Source organism: Penicillium hordei (assembly GCF_028827395.1).
Source record: "Penicillium hordei strain IBT 12815 chromosome Unknown utg000002l_segment0_segment0, whole genome shotgun sequence".
In the NCBI taxonomy this organism is placed as follows: Eukaryota; Fungi; Ascomycota; class Eurotiomycetes; order Eurotiales; family Aspergillaceae; genus Penicillium; species Penicillium hordei.
This window is the reverse complement of record NW_026623143.1, coordinates 1,655,867-1,678,178: the sequence shown is the minus strand read 5'-3', so window position 1 is coordinate 1,678,178 and position 22,312 is coordinate 1,655,867. Positions and strand designations below refer to the sequence as shown.

The following is a 22,312-nucleotide window of genomic DNA, read 5'->3' as shown; positions in this document are numbered from 1 at the left end:
CATTGAATACCAACCTTAGAAGTGTAGTGATCATGCTAGCGTTATCATTCGGCTATGGCACCAACAACTTCACTGCTTGCCCTTTCGCAATATGAGTTATGTCTCTGTGAACCATGAGGATGACAGCAAATCTGAGGATTGTTTGGTGGATGTTTTTTGAGGTCTTTACGCAATGGGTGTTTACAGTAAACAAGAAACAAGCAGAAGCAACAAGCCAATTCTAACTATAAGGCTGGCCTATAATCGACCTACACATGTGGACAGTAAGCGAGATTGTGGCCCATTAAGCGAGATTCGAATCTGGAAACAAGTATAGTGCCCGGTTAGAAGACTGTAAAATACCCTGGTAGGAGATATGAAGTTGTAGGGTACTATATTTCCTATGTATTCTAGATTTCATAGCTCGCTTAATGGCCACATGTGCTCGTCTACGGACCACATTGGTTCATTGGATTCGATCCGACAGCAACTTAGCATAGCAGAGACACCAGATTGCATCTACCATGGCATGGCCAATACGTATGTAGTAAGATGTCATTGAAACTTCACCATTTCCCCATACCCCAGTCTTTTGAGGCTTAAAAGGCCTCACTTACCCGCATAGCTAAACTAGCTGAACCCATCTCTTAACACAATGGAAATAAAAAGGGCTGCCATCCTGATCGTCTCCGACGAAGCCTCTAATGATACCACTTTGGACCGCGGGCCTGATACTCTTGCGCCTATTCTGGTCAAGGAGGAAAAGTGGGAACTCTCCGCAATTCGCATAGTTCCGAACAATGTTCTCCAAATCCAGCAAGCACTTTGCAACTGGACTAGTGGCCCCAATTGGCGCCATCTAGTTTTTCTTAGTGCCCCGGCAGGCTTAGCAGTCAAGGATATTACCCCCGAGGTGAGGAGATGGTCTGGATCTTTGTTGGCAACTCGGTTCTCGTGTGCTGAGGACATCACTCTAGGCCTCCTACCTGATTATGTACACCCCAGCTCATTCATATCTAGCCGCAAAATTGGAAAGACAGGTTATTGGTGTTCGTGAGAAGACTTTGATAATCAATTTCCCAGGGTCCTCCAAAGGAGCCATGGAGGATCTTGAAGTCGTTATGAACCTCCTCCCGCATGTCATCCTGCCAAACCCTCGCTCTTTACATACTAGTGATATGAAGAAACCAAACAACAAGACCGGAGTCACTATTGTCCAGCATCTACCCCAACCCCAACATCAACCTTATCGCCATTACCATCATACACATGGCCATTCGATCCCCAAAGCGCACATATCTGTACCAGACTGTCTCCGATCCAAATCCAACAGACCCACGATAGGCCGCAATCAGCACTACCGCCCTTGTGCCGATCCTATGCTTTCTGTAGAGGAAGCACTACGCGTGATTCACGAGCAAACTCCTGCACCCGCTGTGGTCAAAACCCCTGTCACCACTTCCATCATCGGCTCCGTCATTGCCGAAGACGTTTACGCTAGCGAGATGATACCAGCATATCCCACCAGTCTTGTCGATGGCTATGCCATTATTGCCAAAGAAGGCGGATCCACCAAACTCATTTTCCATAGAACTTCAATCGCCCACGCCAACATGAGCGGGGCCTTTGAGCCCCTACAACCAGGAACCATTGCTAAAATTAGCGCTGGCAACCCCATCCCTTCTAATGCCAACGCCGTGGTTATGTTCGAGGACATAGCATCCTCAACCCTAGACGGCCAAGACGAACCAACTGTTGAAATTCTGGCCGATGATATCGTCCCAGGAGAAAATGTCCGCGAGCCTGGCAGCGACGTTGCCCTTAACTCCAGAATCCTTGCTCGTGGCGACCTTATCTCCCCAGTTGGCGGCGAAATAGGTCTGCTTGCTGCTACGGGAACGCGGACCGTTAAAGTTTTCAAGAAGTGCCGGGTGGGCGTTCTCAGTGTCGGTGGCGATCTCGTGGAGCATTCGAACCCCTCCACCCTCGTCAGAGGCCAGATCCGCGATTCTAACCGCCCATCCCTCTTGTCGTGCCTAGCCTCCTGGGGCATTGAGACTGTGGACCTTGGTCTCGCCCGCGAGACAGCAGCAGGCGAGCTCGAACATACCCTTCGTGACTCCCTATACGGTGTAGACCGTGCATTCTCTGGCGTCGATGTGCTCGTAATCACTGGCAGCATGTCCCTGGGCAAACTAGATTTTACTCCTATCATTGAGCGCACGCTCGGTGGATCCATTCACTTCAACCGCGTTTCTATGAAACCCGGCACGACCACTACCTTCGCAACGGTACCCTTCAAGGCTACCACAGCCGACACAGCTACCAAGAACATCCTACAAAAGCACACCTCCAAGCTGATATTTTCGCTCCCCGGAGATCCAGCCTCTGCGCTAGCCACCCTGAACCTCTTTGTCTTGCCTTCTCTGCATAAATTCGCCGGTCTAGGCGAGTCCTCCCAGGATATCGCTGCCAAGCCGGGGATTACGCCGCAGGTAGGTCTGCCTCGGGTCGCTGTCGTCTTAACCCACCACTTCCCCCGCGACCTCAAGCGAACCGAGTACCACCGTGCTGTCGTGACTGGCTCTCGATCGGACGGCCGACTATATGCTACAAGCACTGGTGTTAGTGCGGTAGGCAGTCTTGCAAAAGCCAATGCTTTAGTTATACTCCGTGCAGGGCGAGGGGTTGGGATCAAGGGTGAAATTGTCGAGGCGCTGATGATGGGTCATGTTCATGCCTCCGATACCCGCATTATTTGTTAAGACTGTGGCCATCTTATAATGAAATGACTTATGTAAATGGAGGCTTGGCATCCTTGGCTCTCACTTCTTAACATTATACTAGTATTAAATTGGTTAATTGATTTGCTTACTGTTTTTAATTAATTAATTTGCTACGTGGTGGTATAGTAAATGGTACAGCAGAAAGTATAAAAAAGAGTGCGGGTTGGGTGGTGGATCCTCGCAAGCCACCGTCTGTAATTTTGGTAAAAAGAAAATGTAAGGACCGGTCATATATTATATTTAGATACACAGATAGAATAAGATCAGGAATAATCGTTTCTACGCCTGATACGGAGAAAGTAGGACTGGCCTTAGCGTCCCCTCCCATTGTAGCTTGTTCCATTTAAGCTTACTGTATTTCACTGTTCCTGAATGCACTCCATATTGAAATATAAAATCTACCTCATTAAGATTGTAAGCACGAATAGGTTGAAATTACCAGAACCGGTAAGGCGGTATTCACTTATAAGGTCTAAATAGTGGGGAATTTCGGCCTCTATATCAATCTCGTTATGATGCTGCCTATCTTCTAGTTTTGCCTGCCACTGTTTAAAGCCCTCTTTACAACCCTTTCCACTACTGTGCCCCTTGACGAAAACTAAATCTCATCCCCAATTTCCGGAATCTCAACTTACGCTGAAATTTCCAGTATACATCCCATACAGTCTATTATTACCGGATGCTGATTTGTGACTTTGTGTAATTCACCGAGTGTTCTCTGCCGTTTGACAATATGGCTCATTTTTGGGAAGACACGAAGCGCTACTCAAAACTGGGCCTCGATAAAGCATGGGACACCATCGACAAGCTGGGCCCTCCCATGAATCGTCTCTCTAACAGACTAGGTGCCGAGGCCTTCTGGCCAATGTCTATCGACAAAGAGAGCGACAAAGCTGCACGCATCATTCGCAGTTTCTGCAAGGATGGTTTCTATACTCCCGAATCCGAGAGTACTACGGATGAATATGGCAAGATCAATCGGCCCAAAAGCAATCAACGTGCTATCATAAAGATACCGCAGCATGTTATCAAGAATGCAAAAGGATTGGCTATCTTCACCACTATGCGCACTGGTCTGTGGGTTAGCGGTGCCGGAGGTAGTGGAGTGTTGCTGGGACGCATTCCCGGAACTGATGAGTGGAGTCCACCATCCGGTATCCTCCTACATACCGCTGGCATTGGCTTCTTGGCTGGTGTGGACATTTACGATTGCATCATGGTCATAAATACATACGAGGCCCTGGAAGCGTTTACGAAAGTCCGTTGTACTATCGGTGGTGAATTGAGCGTCACCGCCGGCCCGGTCGGTATAGGAGGACTCGTTGACAGCGAAGTTCATAAACGACAGGCACCAATTTTGACATACATGAAGAGCAAGGGTATCTATGGCGGTGTCGCATTGGACGGTACGATCATCATTGAGCGCTTTGACGAGAACGAGAAATTCTATGGGGAGCGCATTTCAACCCAAGAGATTCTCAGAGGCAACGCTAGGCACCCGCCTAGATCTGTTTCCAACTTGATACAAACAATCCATGCAGCTCAGGGAGATACCGCAGATTTTGTACGTCTTATTTCCTCATCTGGCGATCCCCCCCAGCTTGGCACCGCCAGGTGATCTTGACTATAATGCCCTGGCCGCTGACGTCTGACAAAAACACAGGGAGCAGACGTTGCAATCTATGGATCTCTTCAAGCAGAAGACCAGCAAGGCAATCAAGGTTTCAACAATTCAACAGACCCCAAGAAAACCCAGCTTCCCCACAAGTGAGCTGGGGATAAATGAGATACAATCTTGCTTCTTTTTGTTTTGCTCCTTCCTGTGGCGATGAACAAGAAGTTACTCTCCCCCTAGTATATAGTAGTAGGGAAGTTGAAAGGGCACTTACCCATGTAACCCAATGCTTGCGGAATTTCTGGTAAAAACTTAGAATCAGACTTTGCTTCAATGTCAATACCGTTTATGTAGATAGGTTTACTCTTAGTGGAACGATATTTCCGGACATGCTCATATGTATAAAAGATCAACTCATTCAGCGTGAATCGATTATGAGCTTCGCTATTTGGGGTGTCACCAACAGCGTTTTCAATTCGTAAGAAATGTGTTAGAGCCTTCTCTCAGTTGTCTTAAACCGGTGATGTTTTTGGATGTCGTTGATTCCGTGCGAAGGAATTGGTAGACTCGGGTAACTTTGCTGACAAGTACAATTTTTGGTTTGGAAAGCTCGATGAAAATTCACAGGTGAGCGTATTCAAATCATGTTATTTAAATCGGTGGTCGTATTCTAACACTACCAGTAGACCCAATGAGTTACAATAACTTATAAATTCGAGCACGGATGGCATCTTGATTCAGATGATGAATAAAGCAACTACCACTTAAGCCTTTGTATTCAAAACTTCCCTCCAGTCAGACGCATCCCCACGAGAGTTTGAGGGAATCCCGGAAATCGAAGAATCCAAAAAATAGCCAAAGGGAGACCAAATCTGATAATAATCCTAGATCACATTACTCATATAAGAATTTGAAGTTGTCGCCTCTGTTCGTGATGGCGCAGAATTTAATACTCTGATATACATGGCTCAATATGATATATAGGACGTTATATGTAGGATAATACCCCGATTTTCTTTTCAGATATCTTTTCAGATGTCTTTTCAGTTGTCTTTCTTTTTCTTGTATAAGAACCTGTAGTTTGTTACGTATCTTCTTTCCTTTCTCGCCTCCTTTCTCTCTTCGTCCGCTCCGCTCTATATGAACCAAATACAGTTCGTTTCTCTCACCATAGAGATCCCTCGTGTCATGATCCCTGGATTTCCTGAACCATTGCTCCCATTATCTCGCAGGTAAACCAAATTGCGATCAATATATTTCATGTCAGCTAACTGTCATTAGCTTTCGAAATCCATGCCACCCAAAGGGAGATAGATCGTAAATCCGTCCCGAGTACGTTGCCTATGATGTATGGAATGCAAAATTGTCCTAATAACTGCCTCAAAAGAAGCACACGTCGCAAACAGGAAAGAACGGATATTCCGATCTACATCCCCTTTACTACCCTAGACGACAGGGAAACGGCCACTAAGTTCTTGATCACTCGGTGCAAGAGGAAGGGCCTGGAAGGCAGGAATCAATCTGGAAAGAAGAGGCTTAGCAGTTGCGCCATTTCATGATATTACTAACCGGGGGGGGGGGGGGTTATGCGGGTGTATAAGCACTCGGATATCGGATATGACAAAGGATGTTGTTGACTGGGCTCCGCGTGGTGTTGAAAAGGGAGCTCTCTTACATATTTCAGACGAAAAGGATCAGCGTAAAATCGCGAAAATCCTTGATCATATCAAGGACCACCATTGATCCCTAGAGGTGTCATTGTGGCTAAATCCATATTACAAATTTACACGCACATTCCAACAAAATATCCCACTTCCATTGATATATCTATACACGAAATTGATCCTGGATACGCAAAGCCGTAGACTCAAGAAATCCAGCAACCCAAAGATTCTCTATCTCGCGGCGCTCAACCTTTTGCATCAGTCCCTCTAGACGTGCCTCTATATTATCGCATTCATCTTCAAATTCTGTCTGGTCTGCAAGATCTCGGATGAACCAATAGCTGCGTTCCTTGAGAACGAGAGAACATCTCGGAGTCTCTGCAACCATATCAAGTCCGGTGTCTTTTACTCGTGCTGTTCGGGACAACAAACTTATAAGCCCTCTGTAAACCTCACTGTTAGGCTCGAATTCATGGTTGTTTGGGTATTTCCTGGCATAATCTGCTGTAGCTTCTGCCCGTTTCATGAAGGCGCGACATTCCTTTTGGAAGCTTTTCTGGTACAGCGAGCATGCTGGCTCACGGTTAGACATTCTTTTGCTGGAAAGGCAACTAGGGTTAAAATTGGGACTCACTTAGGCCTTATCGTTAGCGATTTGGAATTTATCAAACTAAAGAAAATAAAACGTGCAAACCTTGTTTTTGGAGATTTGAAAGTGAGTTGCTTGATTGACTTACTCGGGAAAATTCTGGAATAATAGCTGTTTATAATTTCAGGTTACTGTTCACTTAAGCTATGCATTGAAGGGCTCTAGAGAGAAGTAGAAAATGAAAGGTACCAAAGCATATAAAAGCCTTTGTTTTGTTGTCATCCATTTCTCTTCAGGCTGGTCGTTCACTTCTTTCATATCTCGTGTAATCCCAATTGCATTGAGTCAATGACTTTGTCAATTGGCTGAGGATTACATAGTTTAGACAAAAGACAACAACATTATTTGACTTCTTTGTGTTCCTTTTCTACTGACGAATACCTGGAAGATGCCAACAAAGCGATTGTGGCTTCCTTGTTATATGCAAGGAATTACAAAGGCAAAAAGAATCAAACAATATCTCCTCCCTTCATAGAATGGCAGAAGAAAAGCTCTTATCAGCATAGGTGTATATAATCCCAGCACCTTTCTTACACATTAGACTGGTTTTGAGTCGGCGACTGGTTCAAATCCCTACAAGGACTAGGAGAAATACCCCCTTCATCGGTGAGGCTAGTGGTCTGTCGCGGCCAGCCACTTCTCTCTTTAGTTTGTGAATTTTTGTTACTGTCCGTATTGGTGGCATATCGGCTAGAAAGCCTAGACCAAACCTTGGTATGCATGACCTTAAACAAAGGCCGCATATTTGACAGACAGGACGCAATAATTCCGACAGCAGGCTCGATGCATGTCCACACGCTTGTCGAGACTTCTTTATCTGTTCGAGTATTATTAGGAACTTCTCATATGTGTGATTTAACAGGAAACTATGCGTGCAGGTAATGTGGTCACCCTTAGTGGAAAGCTCGATCAGGACGACCAGACGAATGGTATCGAAAATTAGGGTCCTGCATGATGTTAGAGGAATATTTATCATAGGGACAGCGGGTAAAACCCACAAGAATCTCAAAATGAGAATCCCAGAAAGACCCAACTTCTGAGCCTTGGATATGGGAAGGTTTCACACAATGTGCATAGGCAGCAGGGGGATGATTGTGTCCGTCGTGATGTTGGGCATCTGAAGACCGTAGTAGAATCTTGACAGATTCACGCAACCACCTTCTATCATGGGGTGCCATAGCTTCTCTGTTGGGATGCAAGTGAAGTAGCCTGCGAGAATACTGCAGGTAGCCCATGGGATCACAATCAGAGATACAATATTGACGGCATATCTCATGGTCGGATGGAAAACAGTCTGTGGTAGATCATCAGGATGGATAGTTTAATATTTGTAGTGCAGCCGGGGTGGAGGATCGAGCCTGTAAACAGTATCTGTGGGTATGTCAGTACATGGTCTAAATGTGCGATTCACAGCGATGCGAATACAATGTCATACCTTTAGGTAGACAACGGTCTGTTCGGGAGAACAGCTCGATGATATGGGTTCCGAGTCCATTTTATAGTACTGCCATTCGTTAGGTCATGGCTGGTTTGGGCGTGAATGATCTCAACGTACACACAACTCCTACGATCGATATACCATATTCAAAGGTCTGTTTGCGAAGATTAGCCTTGACATGTTAATATTGCTTCTCACCAACGCAAGGATAATGAGCCAGTCAGCCAAAAAAAGACTGCTTCCGTTGATCGCTCGGTAGATGATGCGGAAGCCAACTGCGGTAGTAGACAAGAGCAAAGCAAGTTGAAGCGATAACCACATAGCGCAAGTTATCTTGTTCATAGCCATGGATGTTATGCCCCACTGACTCCACCATATTGCACATATCAACGAAGTATAGAAAGTGACTTCTCAAATGAGTGAAAGCACTGACATCAGCGCGATATTCTCCGTTCTCTGTGTCTCGACTAAGACAATCAACCTGAAGTCACCATGCCCTGTTTACAACGTAGGTGGGAATATGATAAATCACATTTGAAATGCCACCAGCATACAATTATCTGCAACATTAAACCAAAGTAATAGATTTACGTAATAACCCGCCTTGATCTTCAAAGTTAACATCTCGCTCTTGCACCTGTACATAACAAATCGGCAAAGTTGACAAGCTACAGAATAATCCGTAGTCCCATATCAAATAACAAACGCTATTTCATCACAATGCATAGACTATATACACAAGACTCCACGCCATCGAACTCTGCTCCTTCGCTAGACATACCGCATTACCTCGGTGGCGGGCCATACGACATCGGCCCGGGAGTAGTATACGGCGAGAGCAGAGTCGCACTCCGTTCCCTAGCGACGCGAGATCGGTACTCCTCACGCTTCTGGATCTCCTTCTCGTCCTGAATCAATGTGCAGCATGTACAGCAGGTCGCCCGCACGCAGTCTGACACGATACTACCCTGGATGCCATATGCCTTCCTCGTTCTCGTATGTTGGACTGTGGCCAATAACCCTGCTTTGATGTCAGAATGGTGTTTGTGCTTTTCTCGGTTTTTCGATCGCGATGATTTAGACCTCACTCAAGCTTGGAACAGGACTTGGACTTACATTGACATCCGCATAGCAGTCCCATGCCCGTGCATGACCCATTGCAAGTCTCGTATCCGAGCATATTGGTCGGGTCCTCCTTCTTCGATTTCATCGAGAGTCGGTGTTGTGTCCTCCCATACAGTATGCATGGACATAGCAGTCCCAGACAGCAGATTCCGAAATTCGAAAATTCACACAGTCCGTTGTTCCATCCTCCTCCCTTGATCTCCTGATTTGGATGGGTGGTTTGGCCAGGCTGGTGGTATGCGCTCAGGTCATCTGGTTGGGCAGGGTGCGATGTTGTCGCTCTGGTGGGTGGAGGGAAATACAGCGACTTGGGTGACTGTAGGGGATTTTCGTCCGGAACAATGGGCATGGTTTCGCTCCGTGGTGGAGCCTCGGGGTTTACTTTCAGAGGCAGTGGCCCTGGTGAGTTCGGGGGTGGCGAACTGGGAGGTTCGGTATACGAGGCATACTGCTGGGTGGGTATTTCGATGCCGCGCTGTTGTTCCTGGAGGTGGGTGTATGACTGCGTCGCATGCGGATGGCTCACGTACGAATGGGAAGACATCGGGGTGCTGTACTGTTGTTGTTCAGGTACGTTCGCATACTGAGGAGATATGGTCATGTCTATCTGTTGGTGCCACTGGTGCTGCTGTTGCTCCGGTATGTTTGTATACGACTGAGTCGCATATGTCTGAGGAGACATGGTGTGACTTTGCTGTTCGGCTATGTTTGCATACGACTGGACGGTATAGGATGGGGTATAAGCTTGAGCGGCGTGCTGCTGATGCTCGGGCGCAATTGCGTACGACTGAGGAGACATTGAAGTGTTATGTTGTTGCTGCTGTTGTTGTTGCTGCTGTTGTTGTTGCTGCTGTTGTTGTTGCTGCTGTTGTTGTTGCTGCTGTTGTTGTTGCTGCTGTTGTTGTTGCTGCTGTTGTTGTTGCTGCTGTTGTTGTTGCTGCTGCTGCTGATTATGCACCAAAGGCGCATAATTGGCCGGGTGTTGCTCGATGGGGGGACAGTTCGCATAATCCGGGATTATTCCCTGATGCTGAAATTGCTCTTTCTCACTCGGCGCATATGACCATGCTCGCTGGTGCTCTTTCGGGGTTCCTTCCACTGCGGGATGGTGCGGGGGCGCACTCTGGTCCGCTGGGGGAGGCGAGGCTAAATCCCGTTCGTAGGATGATGGGTGCATTTCGAGTGGTGTTTCCATAAACGAATATCTCTGGTGGTTTCCTCCCACTGTAGTGTCCACGTTCAGGCGACCCATTTTGAAGTCAAGACAGTGGGCTTTCTCGTGAACTTGTTACCAAATAAATAGAGATTCACTCTGATCGAGATTCCTCAAGGGGAAAATAGCAGATTTGCCCGATCACAAGGTAGATAATTGAAACTGGGAAGCTGTATGACACGCGACTCAACAGCTTTCCCACTGGAATCAACATGGGTATTAGGAAAAGAAGCAGTTGCTAAGGAAGATGCGATCGGTGGAAAATGGGATGTATAAGGTCCCAGTGGCTATAATGCCTCAAGTGTGAACGAACGCGCATGGTGGAAGGAAGCCAGCATCGAACTAAGGAGTGGAAGACCATAGGAGCCTTGTAAACGGGGAGTACAAAAGTCAGAGGTCTGCGGGGATCTCCTCTCTTTTTGTTCTACGACGAAGCTGGTTCGTTGAAAAAGACCATCCGGGTTAGTCCTGGTTGGCCCTGGTTGGCCCCTAATGCATCTTCTTCACCTCGTCGAGGACTCTGGTTGGATTACGACCCGCTCGGCTCCCAATCACTTTTATCCCATCACAATCACACTTAGGCGCTGTTGGTTTTTTGACGTAGTTCGTGCTTGGTTTACCAAGGGATTTATTATTACTAACTCTATTATTTATCCATGGATGTCCAAGCTTTTGTGGAATATAAGAATATGACCTTATTTAACATTTTATCCAGTACTATGTTGTATATGTATACTCTGAACAATTTACAACCCGATAGAGATATACTGAGATTATACCATGATATTGTAAGTCGATAATATGACCTCGGGATACTAAACAGGCAGCAGCTTTGAGAAATTTAATTCCCATACAAATTATACCGCCTCATCTTGGCCACCAACCAGTTGACATCTTTTTCCGAGATAAGGTCATTTTCGTGGCTTGTCAAAGTGGGGGCAATTAATCTGAGAATGCTTTTTAGTTCGTTTAGTTCGTTTAGTTCGTTTAGTTTCTTTGTCGGGGACATAGGGTGAAGGAGATATAAGCCTTGGTCATTTTAGTCTCTGAGCTTAACGGGTATTAAGATATTAAGATGCTACTAGTACCTAGGTAATATGTTAAAATGTTACAGTCATTGGAGGTGAATCAAGGACACCTATTAGCGATCGACATGGCTGCACACTATGCATTAAGACAGATGATTGGTAGATCATGTAAGATAGGAATCAAAATAAAGATACTGAGAAAATGGAAAATATTTAGGCTCGAAGCACAAGGTGTAAATCTCATGAAGCTTACGAAGTACAATATTGTTATAACCCCATATCATTATCATTCCGAGTTCTCTAATACTCATGTGTTATCATTTTTTGGTCTCAATACTCTAGGAACCCTAGCCAAAAGATCCAACTAGTTGGAAGAGAAGTTCTGTAAGACGTTGCACAATAGACCGAGTACTTCCGTACTGATAGTCTTGTAATACTTAATAGGAAGCTGTATATTCTTTGCATAAAGTGAAGTGAAAGAGGCAAACTCCCCGCCAATTTTTGGGGTTTTTTTTTTTTTTTTTTTTTACATATAACTTCTTCCATATTCTTTTTCTTTCTCTCTTTTTTTATTCTCCATATCAATATCAATATCTTCATCTTCATCTTCATCTTCATCTTCATCTTCATCTTTTTATCTTTTTATCTTTTTTATTTTATTTTATTTTAGTTTTTTCCTAATCGGATCCACTCAAGGGCGGTGACGATCGAAGACTCGCTCTCAAACTTCCCCATCTCCCTTTCCCTTTACTCCTTGAACTCTTCATCCTGGCATTCTGACCGATTTGCGGCTTTTCACTAGCCTGTAAGATCTCTCTCTGCCTAAACGTGCCCCAATAACTCCTTCCCCACCCCCCTTGAATGCAAATAGTTGGAAATTCCTAACGCCAATCTTTCTTCCTCAAGTTCTAGGCATCTATCTTAGTCTTAAATCCTCTTTTTTTTCTTTACCCCTAAACCACTCCGGTTTCCGCTTCCATACCATCCTGTCCTGTACTTGACCAATGTCCTCCCCATGTCAAACTCGCCGTCCGTTTCCGAAGATACCTTGCCTAGTCCCCTGGTGACACCTGCTACGCCTGCCCAACATGATTGCTCCAATATCCTGGGTACCCCACGTCATCACTTGGGGCAAGCCCAGCATCTGTCCCAGGGGGAGGAGGTATTATCACCGTCGCGCGCTGAATCCCCCACCCATTCCTGGTCTCAGCCCGCATCCCGATTATTCCCTCTAAAAAGAACCGCGACTGCGCCTCCAGAGAATACTGCGCACCCGGATATTGCCTACAGGCCTCAGCTGTCAGAACGTGACAGCATTTTCGCTACTCATTACCTTCCCTCAGATAGTGCCGCAAATACCCCACAGTTACCCCCCGAAACGGCCTTGGGCAATGAACGCCAGGTCAACCTGATCCCTAGCCTCGACGATGCATCCGTGTCTCCAAGTGCATTCTCCAAGGTCTCTCCCCACCGTTTTAACGTCGACCCTTCCCGCATGGAAGTTGACGTCCACAGAAACTCTCCATTGCGTTCCTCTACTCTTTTCTCAACCGATCTCCCTCGTTTGTCTCTCCTGCGCGCATCCATCTCGCCGACTGATCAGTCAAAGAAAACCGAGGTAGAGGCGGGCGTGCAGGCTCAGTTGGGCGGATCGCAGCGGTACAAGGTGCCATTGGATAACACAGGTACGAAAACCAGTCGGTTTCAAGGCACTTTACCTGAACGGAATCTCTTCCCGTCCACACTAGATGATGTCTCACGTACCTCCCATTCTTTGACCATCCCATCCTCTGGCCAGGGCTCTCAGGTCAGTCCGGGTCCCTTATCCTACAGTCCGAAAGAGGAAAGCCCTCAGACCCCTGTGGCGGTTGAACGAAGCCCCAGCAGAGGTCGTCGTGGCCGGGTTGATAGCTCAATTGAAGCCAATCTGACCAACGCGGAGCCGGCTTCTAATGTGCGCAGCCGTAAGTCCAGCCACTACCTCGGCCTTTTTAAAGAAAACACCACTTCATCACCGGATCGCAAACGACGGGAGGATCGCGGCCGACCACAAGATGAGACGGAGTTGAGGGATCGCATCATGGATCATGAACAAGAACCACATCGTTTAGAGCAGGCAACTTCGCTTCGTAAAAGCACATCACTCTCCGCACTTAACGATGCTCCGTCTTTCCAACCTCCACCTCAGCCAGAGTTGCCCCACACCATACATGACGAGGTACCCTCTAAGCATCACCCGACAGCGTTGCCACGCAACTTGTTGGAGGAGATCCGAAACTTTCATCTCACACCGGGCGGTCGCCATGGATCTTCTTTCTCGAAAAGCATTCCAACTCAATATTCAGAACGCAGTCGGGACTACTTCAAGAAGGATCTCCACGTCGAGGTATCTCCGTCTGACTCTTTCGAGGAAGAGGAGCGTGGATCAGGGCAATTTGGGGTTGAGGAGGAGGAAAATGAGCAGATCTCCTCTGCCGTTTACTTCCCCCACGAGCGTACAGTGCCTGATGAGGTTGATGGCCTACAACAATTTCCCGACGGGCCGCTCGATGTGCAACCGGGTCAGGTGTCGGCTACAGAGAAAGGTCATGAGCAGATGTTAGTACCCCAAGAGCGTAGCGATTCTCCCGAAAAGGAAATCAGCCATGTGGATATATCCTTTCGATCTAAGAATGAAAGTAAGATCCTTTATGGGGATATCCATTCTCCACGAGAGAATTTGCCACAAACCCCTTTGAGTGCCATCTCTGAATCCGGCGATTCGATCTACGATACCGAAATTGAACCCCAAACAGCAGATGAAAGTATACAGTCTGTTGACGAGGCGGAAAACCTGACTGCCACACCGACCCAGTCTTCCCAACTTCTTTCTCGTCCCCAACCCCCGCCTCCGGGACCTCTTGGTGCCGTGGAATTGAAGCCCTATCGCCATCAGGTTGGCGGACACACAACTGTTTTCCGCTTTTCTCGACGCGCTGTATGCAAGCAGCTGAACAACCGAGAGAATGAGTTCTACGAACGCATTGAACGGAGACATCCAGATATGCTTGTATTTCTCCCAAAGTAGGTAACATCAATCCCACGGAAAGCAAACCGTTATTAGCGCATTGAATACTAATATTCTTGTCAGATACATCGGAGTGCTGAACGTCACCTTCTCCAAGACATCTAAACGAAAGGATCAGGTTGATTCTGCCGATGGAATAATTCCAGAGGCGACACCTGCCAATGGAACTTCAGCGCTCAGCTCTCAGCTTCTCGAGGCAGCAGAATCACAGGAGCCACAGCGAATTGTTAGCCAGTCCCAAGTCACAGGGGTCATCCCCAAGGTCATTCTTGAGAACAATCGCCACATCATTCCTGCGGATCTTTTTACACACCAGCAGCGACCGCGGACAGCAGACGCTTCAATAAACCGCGCACGATCCGTTGATGGCCTCAAGGGTATGTCAGCGGAGTCTGATACATCGGCTCTAAGCAAGCGGGCCAAGATCTGGGGCGCCACAACAGTCAATCTCAAGCTTCAAGAGCAGGTTCTCCGCGAGGTATTCAGCCCTCCTGCTATTCATCATCATCGACGACACGCTCGAGGTCATGCCCATTTGCCAAGAGCTAATTCCGACATGCCCGCCACTACCCACCGCCGAGAGAACCTATCAGAAGACCACACAGCTAGCGATCGACGACCAGTCCCTGGGCCAATTGCAGCTCTAAAGACAGAAGCGATTGACATCAAGGCGCCCCCTAGTGAGGGTCCTGCTCTTTCATCGTCAGCTTCCACTGCCCTAGATGCCAACCAAAACCGCTTAGAGAAGATCCGGACCGAAGAGGACCCTAACCGAACTAGCTCGCTCCCTCGGGCTCCTCACAGACGGCGGCATTCCGGGAGTGGCCTCCGGAGACGTGGTAGCATGAACTCCCGCAATAATGGAGAGCTTTTGTTCTTCGATGACGATGATTATGGCGGTGACAAGGAGGATGAGATTTTCTCCATGGAAGCCGATACCTCAATGCCGAATGCTCCTTCCACTACAAAACAGTCAACTTCGTCAGTGTCGGAAAGTAACTCGACCAATGGTTACCACGCCACGGAAGCTTTCGCTTCTAGTAGAACTTCTGATCCAACCCGCTTCAGACCGCAAGAACCCATCAACCCGGTCTTGCCCAGCAACCCTAAAGAGGCACAGCTGAGAAAGGATGAAAGAGTGCAGTTCTTCCTTCTCCTTGAGGATCTGACAGCTGGTATGAATAAACCATGTGTGCTAGATTTGAAGATGGGCACTCGACAGTATGGTATCGAAGCGAATGAGAAGAAGAAGAAGTCTCAGCGACGGAAATGCCAGTCCACTACCTCGCAGCAGCTGGGTGTGCGACTCTGTGGCATGCAGTCTTGGAACGTCAAGAAGCAGGAGTACATCTTTGAAGACAAGTATTTCGGACGTGATTTGAAATCCGGTCGTGAGTTCCAGGACGCGCTCACTCGGTTCCTTTACGACGGCGTCAACTATGCCAGCGTTGCCAAAAAGATCCCTGTCATTCTGGAAAAATTAGCTTTGTTGGAGCACATGATTCGACAGCTGGGTAGCTACCGACTCTATGCTAGCAGTCTCTTGATTCTTTATGACGGAGAACCACAGTCTTCACCTGATCAAGAACCGCCTCGTTCTGGTGAACGCACGTCACTCAAACATGGAACTTCCAAAGACAGCCAGAGCAAACTGGAAGTTCAATTGAAGATTGTCGATTTCGCTAATTGCGTCACTGGCGAGGACGAACTTCCTTCAGATACACCATGTCCACCTCACTCCCCGCACGACATTGATCGTGGATATCTGCGTGGCCTACGCACACTTAGGATGTATTTCCAGCGGATCATGAAAGAGGTTAGTCTCGATGAATTCGTGGAACGCGGTGAAGGTGAAGCCATCGCGCTGGGCTCTCAACCTGCGGCTCGTGAGAGACCCTCTGCTCAGTATTGGGATGAGACCATGATGGAAACCGACGCGGGCGAAGTCAGTTTCTAGTTCGTTTTTTTTTTTTCTCTTTTTTTCTATCTTCTCGGCCTACTGCCGATACGTGGCGTTCGGGGGTTAGACCCTTTTACATGGGACCGCCAGCATTCATATGCACCAGTGCCTGATCTCGCCTGATCGACACTACGAAATAACGACCCGACCCTTCAATGGCTGTTTCTATGATCCCCGTCAACGCTTGGATGCATTTAGAGTCCTTTTGAGGTTTTCTTATTTTACCCGTTTGTTTCTATTTTTGCTCATTTTGTTTCACAGAGGCCTTTTCTTCTTTTTTTTTTCCTCGGGCGTGTATCAGTTTTCTCAGTCTTGTTTTTTGATATTGATAATACCCCCCAATGTCTCCAAATTCTTTTTTTTTTTTTTTCGGTCCCCTTCACGGGTTGTTATCATGATCTTATTTTACTTGTACATGAGTATCCTTTTGTTTCTATCTTTAGATGGCCAATTCCCCTCCATTTCCACTATTTCAAAATGACATGATCGGATCGCTCTTGATCGAAGCTTTTCCTTCGGTTTTTCTCGTCGATAAAAAAGGGTTCTTACTGTAATGGAGGCCAGTGTCATGTGATTATGGGGTAAATACCATGTATGATGCATGTATTCCACCTTCACTGATATCTAGTAGACCTGTGTACGTTTATAATAGACTAGATCTTCTAAGAGTTGACGACATTTGGATAACATATATAACTTTGTAGCTCTAGCTCTTGTAGCTCTTGTAGCTCTTGTAGCTCAAAAGCTGAACTCCAATGACGTAGAAAGCATTGAACAGCACAACATCCCGGGATCCACCCAGCCGACACCGCTCCCCGCCCTTGAAGCTCCATCACACGGACAATGATGCCCAGCATTCCATCGTTCATGCCACAACTTCCATCTTAAACACCTTCCTGTCTCCCATTGCCCATTTACACCTACCTCGCCTATCTTACCCTTCCCCTCGGCAAAGAGTCGGTACCACCGCCTAGCGCAACCGGTGCGGAGAAAGCACGATGACGATCGATAAGCGCGATTTCGACGCAAATCGCCCGCTCCTCCAGGATATCGATACAGAACAAGATATAAACGACCGAAGCGCAGAGCCATCACGACGACATTCATGGAGCCCCGCTAATCATGAATTTGGTCGGAGTGATGATGGGCTATTGAGCGATGTCGTCGGGGAGATTGTCGAGCGAGACAGACGGAAGATGCAGAAGGAGGTTATCCGAGTGCTTAGCTTTGGCTGGGGTGTTGTTACTTGGTATGGAAAACCTTTCGCCAGGCTGTTATATTTACGAGAAGATCTCAATTGGGGCCCTGGAAGCTGACCCTTATATTCGTGCCTTGTAGCTTGGGGGCCGGCAGTATCACTGCGTTCTCTCTGTATGGCCATCTACTCCTTACCCGACTTCATTACTCGCAACTCCAGGTCAATGCCGTTTCTATCGCTGCGGAAATCGCAATGTACCTCCCCGTCCCTTTGTTCGGCTACTTGTGTGATCGGTACAGCCCGTCGCCACTAGCTATGTTCTCGGGACTGGTCTTTGGTATCGGGTATCTCCTCGCTGCGTTCACGTATAAGAGCGGCCCGCCTGCTGATGCGGGCGGCTCGGGATGGCCGTTCTGGGTGATGATCGTGGCGTTTATCGCCATTGGTATGGGGACTAGCTGCATGTATCTAGCAGCTGTTGCGACATGTGCCAAGAACTTCGGCAGGGGAAAGCACAAGGGTATTATGCTTGCTGTTCCTATTGCGGCGTTTGGTCTCAGTGGTATGTGGCAGAGTCAACTCGGGACATATCTGTTCTACGAACGTCTAGAGGATGGGAGTCACGGTGATCTCGACGTTTTCCAATACTTCGTCTTTCTGGCGCTGCTATTGCTGGGAATCGGGATCATCGGTACCTTTGCATTGCGCATCGTGGAAGATGATGATAAGTATATTGATGAGACAGTTGAAGAACTAGAGCGCAGTGGACTGCTAGAGGAGAGTGATTTCTTCCAGCCGCGGAATGAAATCAGGCAAGTGGTTGAGTACGGCACGTTCTCTGATGCATTCGATGAGGAGCAATCAAACCTGTCCGACGAAGAGCGCGAGCAGCAAAGAATAGAGAAGGAACGTGAGGAAGAAGAGCGCCGGAAAAAGAACTGGCTCCTCAACTATGAAACCCGTGTCTTCTTACAAGACAACACCATGTGGTGGCTGGCCGCCGGCTTCTTCTTGGTCACAGGCCCCGGCGAATCGTACATCAACAACGTGAGTTTGTCGGAAGTCTTACCTCCACCTCCACACCATTAAGCTAACTTATTATCCAAAGCTGGGCACAATTATCCCAACGCTCACGCCTCAATCCTATCCCACAGGCGCATCACCCCCAGCCGGATCCCCGTCAACCCACGTCACAACCATAGCCCTAACCTCGACCATCGCCCGTCTCCTAACAGGCTCACTTTCCGACTTCTTCGCACCCCCAGCAACACACCTCTTCCCTTCAATTCCCGAGGGTTCCCGAAATATATCCCCTTCATCCTCACGTCCCACTCTCTCCCGCATGACCTTCCTCATCCCCTCAGCTTTCCTCCTCTCCCTGGGCTACCTCCTCCTCGCCTCCCCCCTCCCATTAGCCCACCCAGGAATCTTCAACCTGACAACCGCACTAATCGGCTTCGGGTACGGTGGCGCCTTCTCCCTCGCGCCCATCATTATCTCCGTCGTCTGGGGCGTCGAGAACTTCGCCACGAACTGGGGTATCGTTGCTATGATGCCTGCGGCCGGTGCCGCGCTCTGGGGTATTGTCTACTCTGCGGCTTATCAGAATGCTATGGATCGCGGCGACGGTGATGGATTGTCTGATGGTCAATGTCATGGATGGCGATGCTATGGGTTCTGGGCTGTCGGCTGCACGGTTAGCGTTTGGGTTGCTGTTTTGGCTTGGTTTGCTGCTTGGAGGGGGTGGAAGAGGAGAGGGGTTGTTGTTTAAATTTCTTATGTAGCAAGGAAGGGGTTGATTTTGTGGTTTGTCTTCGAGATATCTAATCTGTCTGATATCTACCTTTGAGATCTGGGTTTTATATGGGCGTTAATGGGTTCCATACATGGATGTGGTTTCGCATTTGCATATAGCTAGGCAATTTTTTATTATTTCGGCGCTTTCTGGCATCTTATATTGATGTTCAAATATAATACTTGCATGGGAAAAAAAATAAAAAGGAAATCGCTGCATTTGTAGGTGTGCTACTCAAGACTACTCTGTACTAACTGGCATTCCGTCGACAGCAATATGCCTCATAAACCAACAGGACGTCTACTTCATTTAGAGGACAATATCCAATTTCCGAGCCAGAAGATAGGAGAGGCAGGGTATCAGAAGCCCAAGTAGCACTTAACCAAAAGATAATCCGACGTGCCAATTGGATGCAATATCCAGAATGCAGAGACACGCTCTGCAGTAGCTCAAGCTAAAAAAGGCAATCATAACCAAAATTAAGCATGAAGACAAAAACAAACCTAAATGTCCGTCGAACTCGGATCAAGTCCAGTGAACACTTTGTACAGCCGCCTACTGGCAGCGGGTCCTATGCGCGCGTTCGTCAAGGAGCCGTTTTTGTTCGCAGATTTCTATAGCAGTCAGCAAGAGATTCCAATATAAAAAGCAAAGCCAATCTAGATGCTAAATAAAGGCCAGCATAGAGATTGAAAAAAAAAAAAAAAAAAAAAAAAAGACTTACCTTGATATCCTCCAGCATCATAGCACCATGCATCCGCATTCCACGGGTCAAGTCCGCAACACAGGGATACTGTCCCGCAATCCCATAAGCCATAGGAGCCGTTACGCGATTGACCTCCTGAATCATCTTGATAAAAGTATCCTGCTTATCAACGCCCGTCTTCACCTGTCCGGTATCCATACAGAAAGCCGCATTGTGTGCTTCCTGTCGTTCACGACGGTATGGCACTGTCGAGATGTGCTCGGTGAAATTCTTAATCCACTCTGCGGAATCGGCTGGCGCGGTCGTGTGGTGAATGAGACAAGAATGCGTGACCTGCAATTCGAGCAGAGCGTCTTCGACAGTCTCGTCATCGACGAGAGGCACCGTGTCGGGCTTTTTCTTTGGTTTTCGCGCTCTGCGCGTTGTGGTTTGTTCTTGATCTTCTGGTGCGGTTGTTTCGGCCAGCTGGCGCAGGACTTCGGCTTGGAAGGCTCTGTTGCGTGCGTTTGTGTTTTTGCGCATTAGGGCGGCCAGCCCTTCGATTAGGTAGATGGGTTTGCAGTCTGGGTAGGCGCTTTTTATTCGGAGGACGTGGATTTCTAGTGTTTCTCTTTCTTGGTCGTCTGGTGGCGGGGTTATCATGTTGATGAACTCTTGCGCTGGTAACAGACACAGCACGTGGTCTTCTTTTTGGATGAAGGCTGGACAGGGTTCCCAGTACCGTAGGGTTTTGTTATATGTGGCGTTCATTTTGCGACGCCATTTGACTACGTTTGGAATTGCGCTTGTGAAGAATGTATGTTGGACGTCGAGGCGTTTCATGAACTCAACGGTTTGAGTGCCGACGCTGCTATCTTCGAGAGATGTGGCCATGTCGACGATCATCTCTGGTGTGGAATCCTTTTTGTTCACTTTCAGCTTGTTGACGCTCGCGATATCGGCTGCCCGTTGTTTCTCTTTTGCTTTCTCCTCTTTGAGCTTTAGCTTCCGCTCTTTCTCGAGCTCGCGTTCTCGTTCTCGCTGTAGCTTTGCCTCTTCGCGTGCTTTGGCCTTTGCTTCCTTTTCAACCGTAGTAACTTTGCTTGTCTTCTTTGCTGTTTTCCGGGGCGCTACTGGTTCGTCAATGTTGTCGTCGGAGAGGACCTCCACAGCCGTAGATTTCAAGCTGGTGTCTGTCTGTTTTCGAGTACCACACTTTGCTTTAGGGCCTGGAGTCTGTTCATCGCCAAGGCGAGATAACAGGCGAGCAGTTGATTCGGAGAAGATAGGATTCGGGGCAGTCGGTTTTTTCAGCAGTTCAGAAAACTCTGGCAGAGCAAACGGATCGCTAAATTCATCAATATCACTACGCCCTCGGAAGCTCGAGGGCGGAGGTTTCATGGGATCCGACAATACGTCATCGTCAGTAAGCGCAAGAATATCCCGGGTTGAAAGATTCGTTTTCCGCGATGGTGGCTTTGGCAAAGGAACGGGGGCCGAAGAGGTAAAGACAATTGGATCTGACCCTTCAATATGCGATTGAGATGGTTTGTTCTGCGCCGCGGCGTTTACTGGCGGCAGGTCAAAATCATCATCGGAGATCGAGAACCAAGGCTCCGCCGTAGAAGCTGGAGCTCGAGGTTCATTTGGCGTGGTGCTTTGTCGCAGAGAAGAAGTGTTGTCTTGATCGCTCACTCGCCGTTTCTTGGCAGGCTTGTCGAAGACGTCTTCATAGTCAAACAAGGATGTATCGAACGGGTCTGACGAAATCGGATTGAGCTGGTGAGATGGACGTCGCGACGGAAGTTCGGTTGGCTGTCGCGGTTTTGATGGTTGGGGCTTTGGTGGAGTAGGAGGATCGGAGGATAGGAGATTTATTATTTCGGGCATGTTGAGAGACCCCAATGCCACTAGGGCCGGCGATTAAGGATAAAGATCAAATAGAGGGACGCGACGTCACCGCGAACAAAACACGAGGTCATGTGACTTATATGTGTGAGGGGTTATATGAAGTTGGGGGGTGAACAATGTGCAGTACGGGAGATGTGGGAACTGGTTGAAATTGAGAAACAGTCGGTTAATATAAAGTACACGGATTCAAAATGCATGG

The 22,312-nt window shown here is 47.8% G+C and overlaps 9 protein-coding genes across 9 annotated transcripts; 4 read left to right on the top strand and 5 right to left on the bottom strand.

Moving 5' to 3' along the window:
• Window positions 1-634: 634 nt before the first annotated feature.
• On the top strand, window positions 635-2,744 carry N7537_003920 (uncharacterized protein; the record flags this gene model as incomplete). The annotated part of the gene is made up of 2 exons (XM_056894978.1): window positions 635-892; window positions 957-2,744. The coding sequence occupies 2 exons, from the start codon at window positions 635-637 to the stop codon at window positions 2,742-2,744; spliced, it is 2,046 nt and encodes a 681-aa protein (XP_056754726.1).
• A 754-nt stretch (window positions 2,745-3,498) lies between these two features.
• Window positions 3,499-4,383, top strand: N7537_003919 (lipid-binding SYLF domain-containing protein; the record flags this gene model as incomplete). The annotated part of the gene is made up of 1 exon (XM_056894977.1): window positions 3,499-4,383. One exon carries the CDS (start codon window positions 3,499-3,501, stop codon window positions 4,381-4,383), a length of 885 nt encoding a protein of 294 aa, XP_056754725.1.
• Window positions 4,384-6,207: 1,824 nt separating this feature from the next.
• Window positions 6,208-6,636, bottom strand: N7537_003918 (uncharacterized protein; the record flags this gene model as incomplete). The annotated part of the gene is made up of 1 exon (XM_056894976.1): window positions 6,208-6,636. The coding sequence occupies one exon, from the start codon at window positions 6,634-6,636 to the stop codon at window positions 6,208-6,210; it is 429 nt and encodes a 142-aa protein (XP_056754724.1).
• A 587-nt stretch (window positions 6,637-7,223) lies between these two features.
• N7537_003917 (uncharacterized protein) lies at window positions 7,224-8,188 on the bottom strand (the record flags this gene model as incomplete). Its single annotated transcript, XM_056894975.1, has 4 exons — window positions 7,224-7,510; window positions 7,561-7,735; window positions 7,760-7,987; window positions 8,129-8,188. 4 exons carry the CDS (start codon window positions 8,186-8,188, stop codon window positions 7,224-7,226), a joined length of 750 nt encoding a protein of 249 aa, XP_056754723.1.
• Window positions 8,189-8,207: 19 nt separating this feature from the next.
• N7537_003916 (uncharacterized protein) lies at window positions 8,208-8,479 on the bottom strand (the record flags this gene model as incomplete). Its single annotated transcript, XM_056894974.1, has 2 exons — window positions 8,208-8,303; window positions 8,330-8,479. The coding sequence occupies 2 exons, from the start codon at window positions 8,477-8,479 to the stop codon at window positions 8,208-8,210; spliced, it is 246 nt and encodes an 81-aa protein (XP_056754722.1).
• Window positions 8,480-8,916: 437 nt separating this feature from the next.
• Window positions 8,917-10,508, bottom strand: N7537_003915 (DUF614 domain protein; the record flags this gene model as incomplete). The annotated part of the gene is made up of 2 exons (XM_056894973.1): window positions 8,917-9,152; window positions 9,248-10,508. The coding sequence occupies 2 exons, from the start codon at window positions 10,506-10,508 to the stop codon at window positions 8,917-8,919; spliced, it is 1,497 nt and encodes a 498-aa protein (XP_056754721.1).
• A 2,004-nt stretch (window positions 10,509-12,512) lies between these two features.
• N7537_003914 (inositol polyphosphate kinase KCS1) lies at window positions 12,513-16,521 on the top strand (the record flags this gene model as incomplete). Its single annotated transcript, XM_056894972.1, has 2 exons — window positions 12,513-14,560; window positions 14,628-16,521. 2 exons carry the CDS (start codon window positions 12,513-12,515, stop codon window positions 16,519-16,521), a joined length of 3,942 nt encoding a protein of 1,313 aa, XP_056754720.1.
• Window positions 16,522-17,522: 1,001 nt separating this feature from the next.
• On the top strand, window positions 17,523-19,493 carry N7537_003913 (MFS transporter; the record flags this gene model as incomplete). Its single annotated transcript, XM_056894971.1, has 3 exons — window positions 17,523-17,773; window positions 17,863-18,769; window positions 18,831-19,493. 3 exons carry the CDS (start codon window positions 17,523-17,525, stop codon window positions 19,491-19,493), a joined length of 1,821 nt encoding a protein of 606 aa, XP_056754719.1.
• A 527-nt stretch (window positions 19,494-20,020) lies between these two features.
• Window positions 20,021-22,092, bottom strand: N7537_003912 (uncharacterized protein; the record flags this gene model as incomplete). The annotated part of the gene is made up of 2 exons (XM_056894970.1): window positions 20,021-20,131; window positions 20,242-22,092. 2 exons carry the CDS (start codon window positions 22,090-22,092, stop codon window positions 20,021-20,023), a joined length of 1,962 nt encoding a protein of 653 aa, XP_056754718.1.
• Window positions 22,093-22,312: the final 220 nt, after the last annotated feature.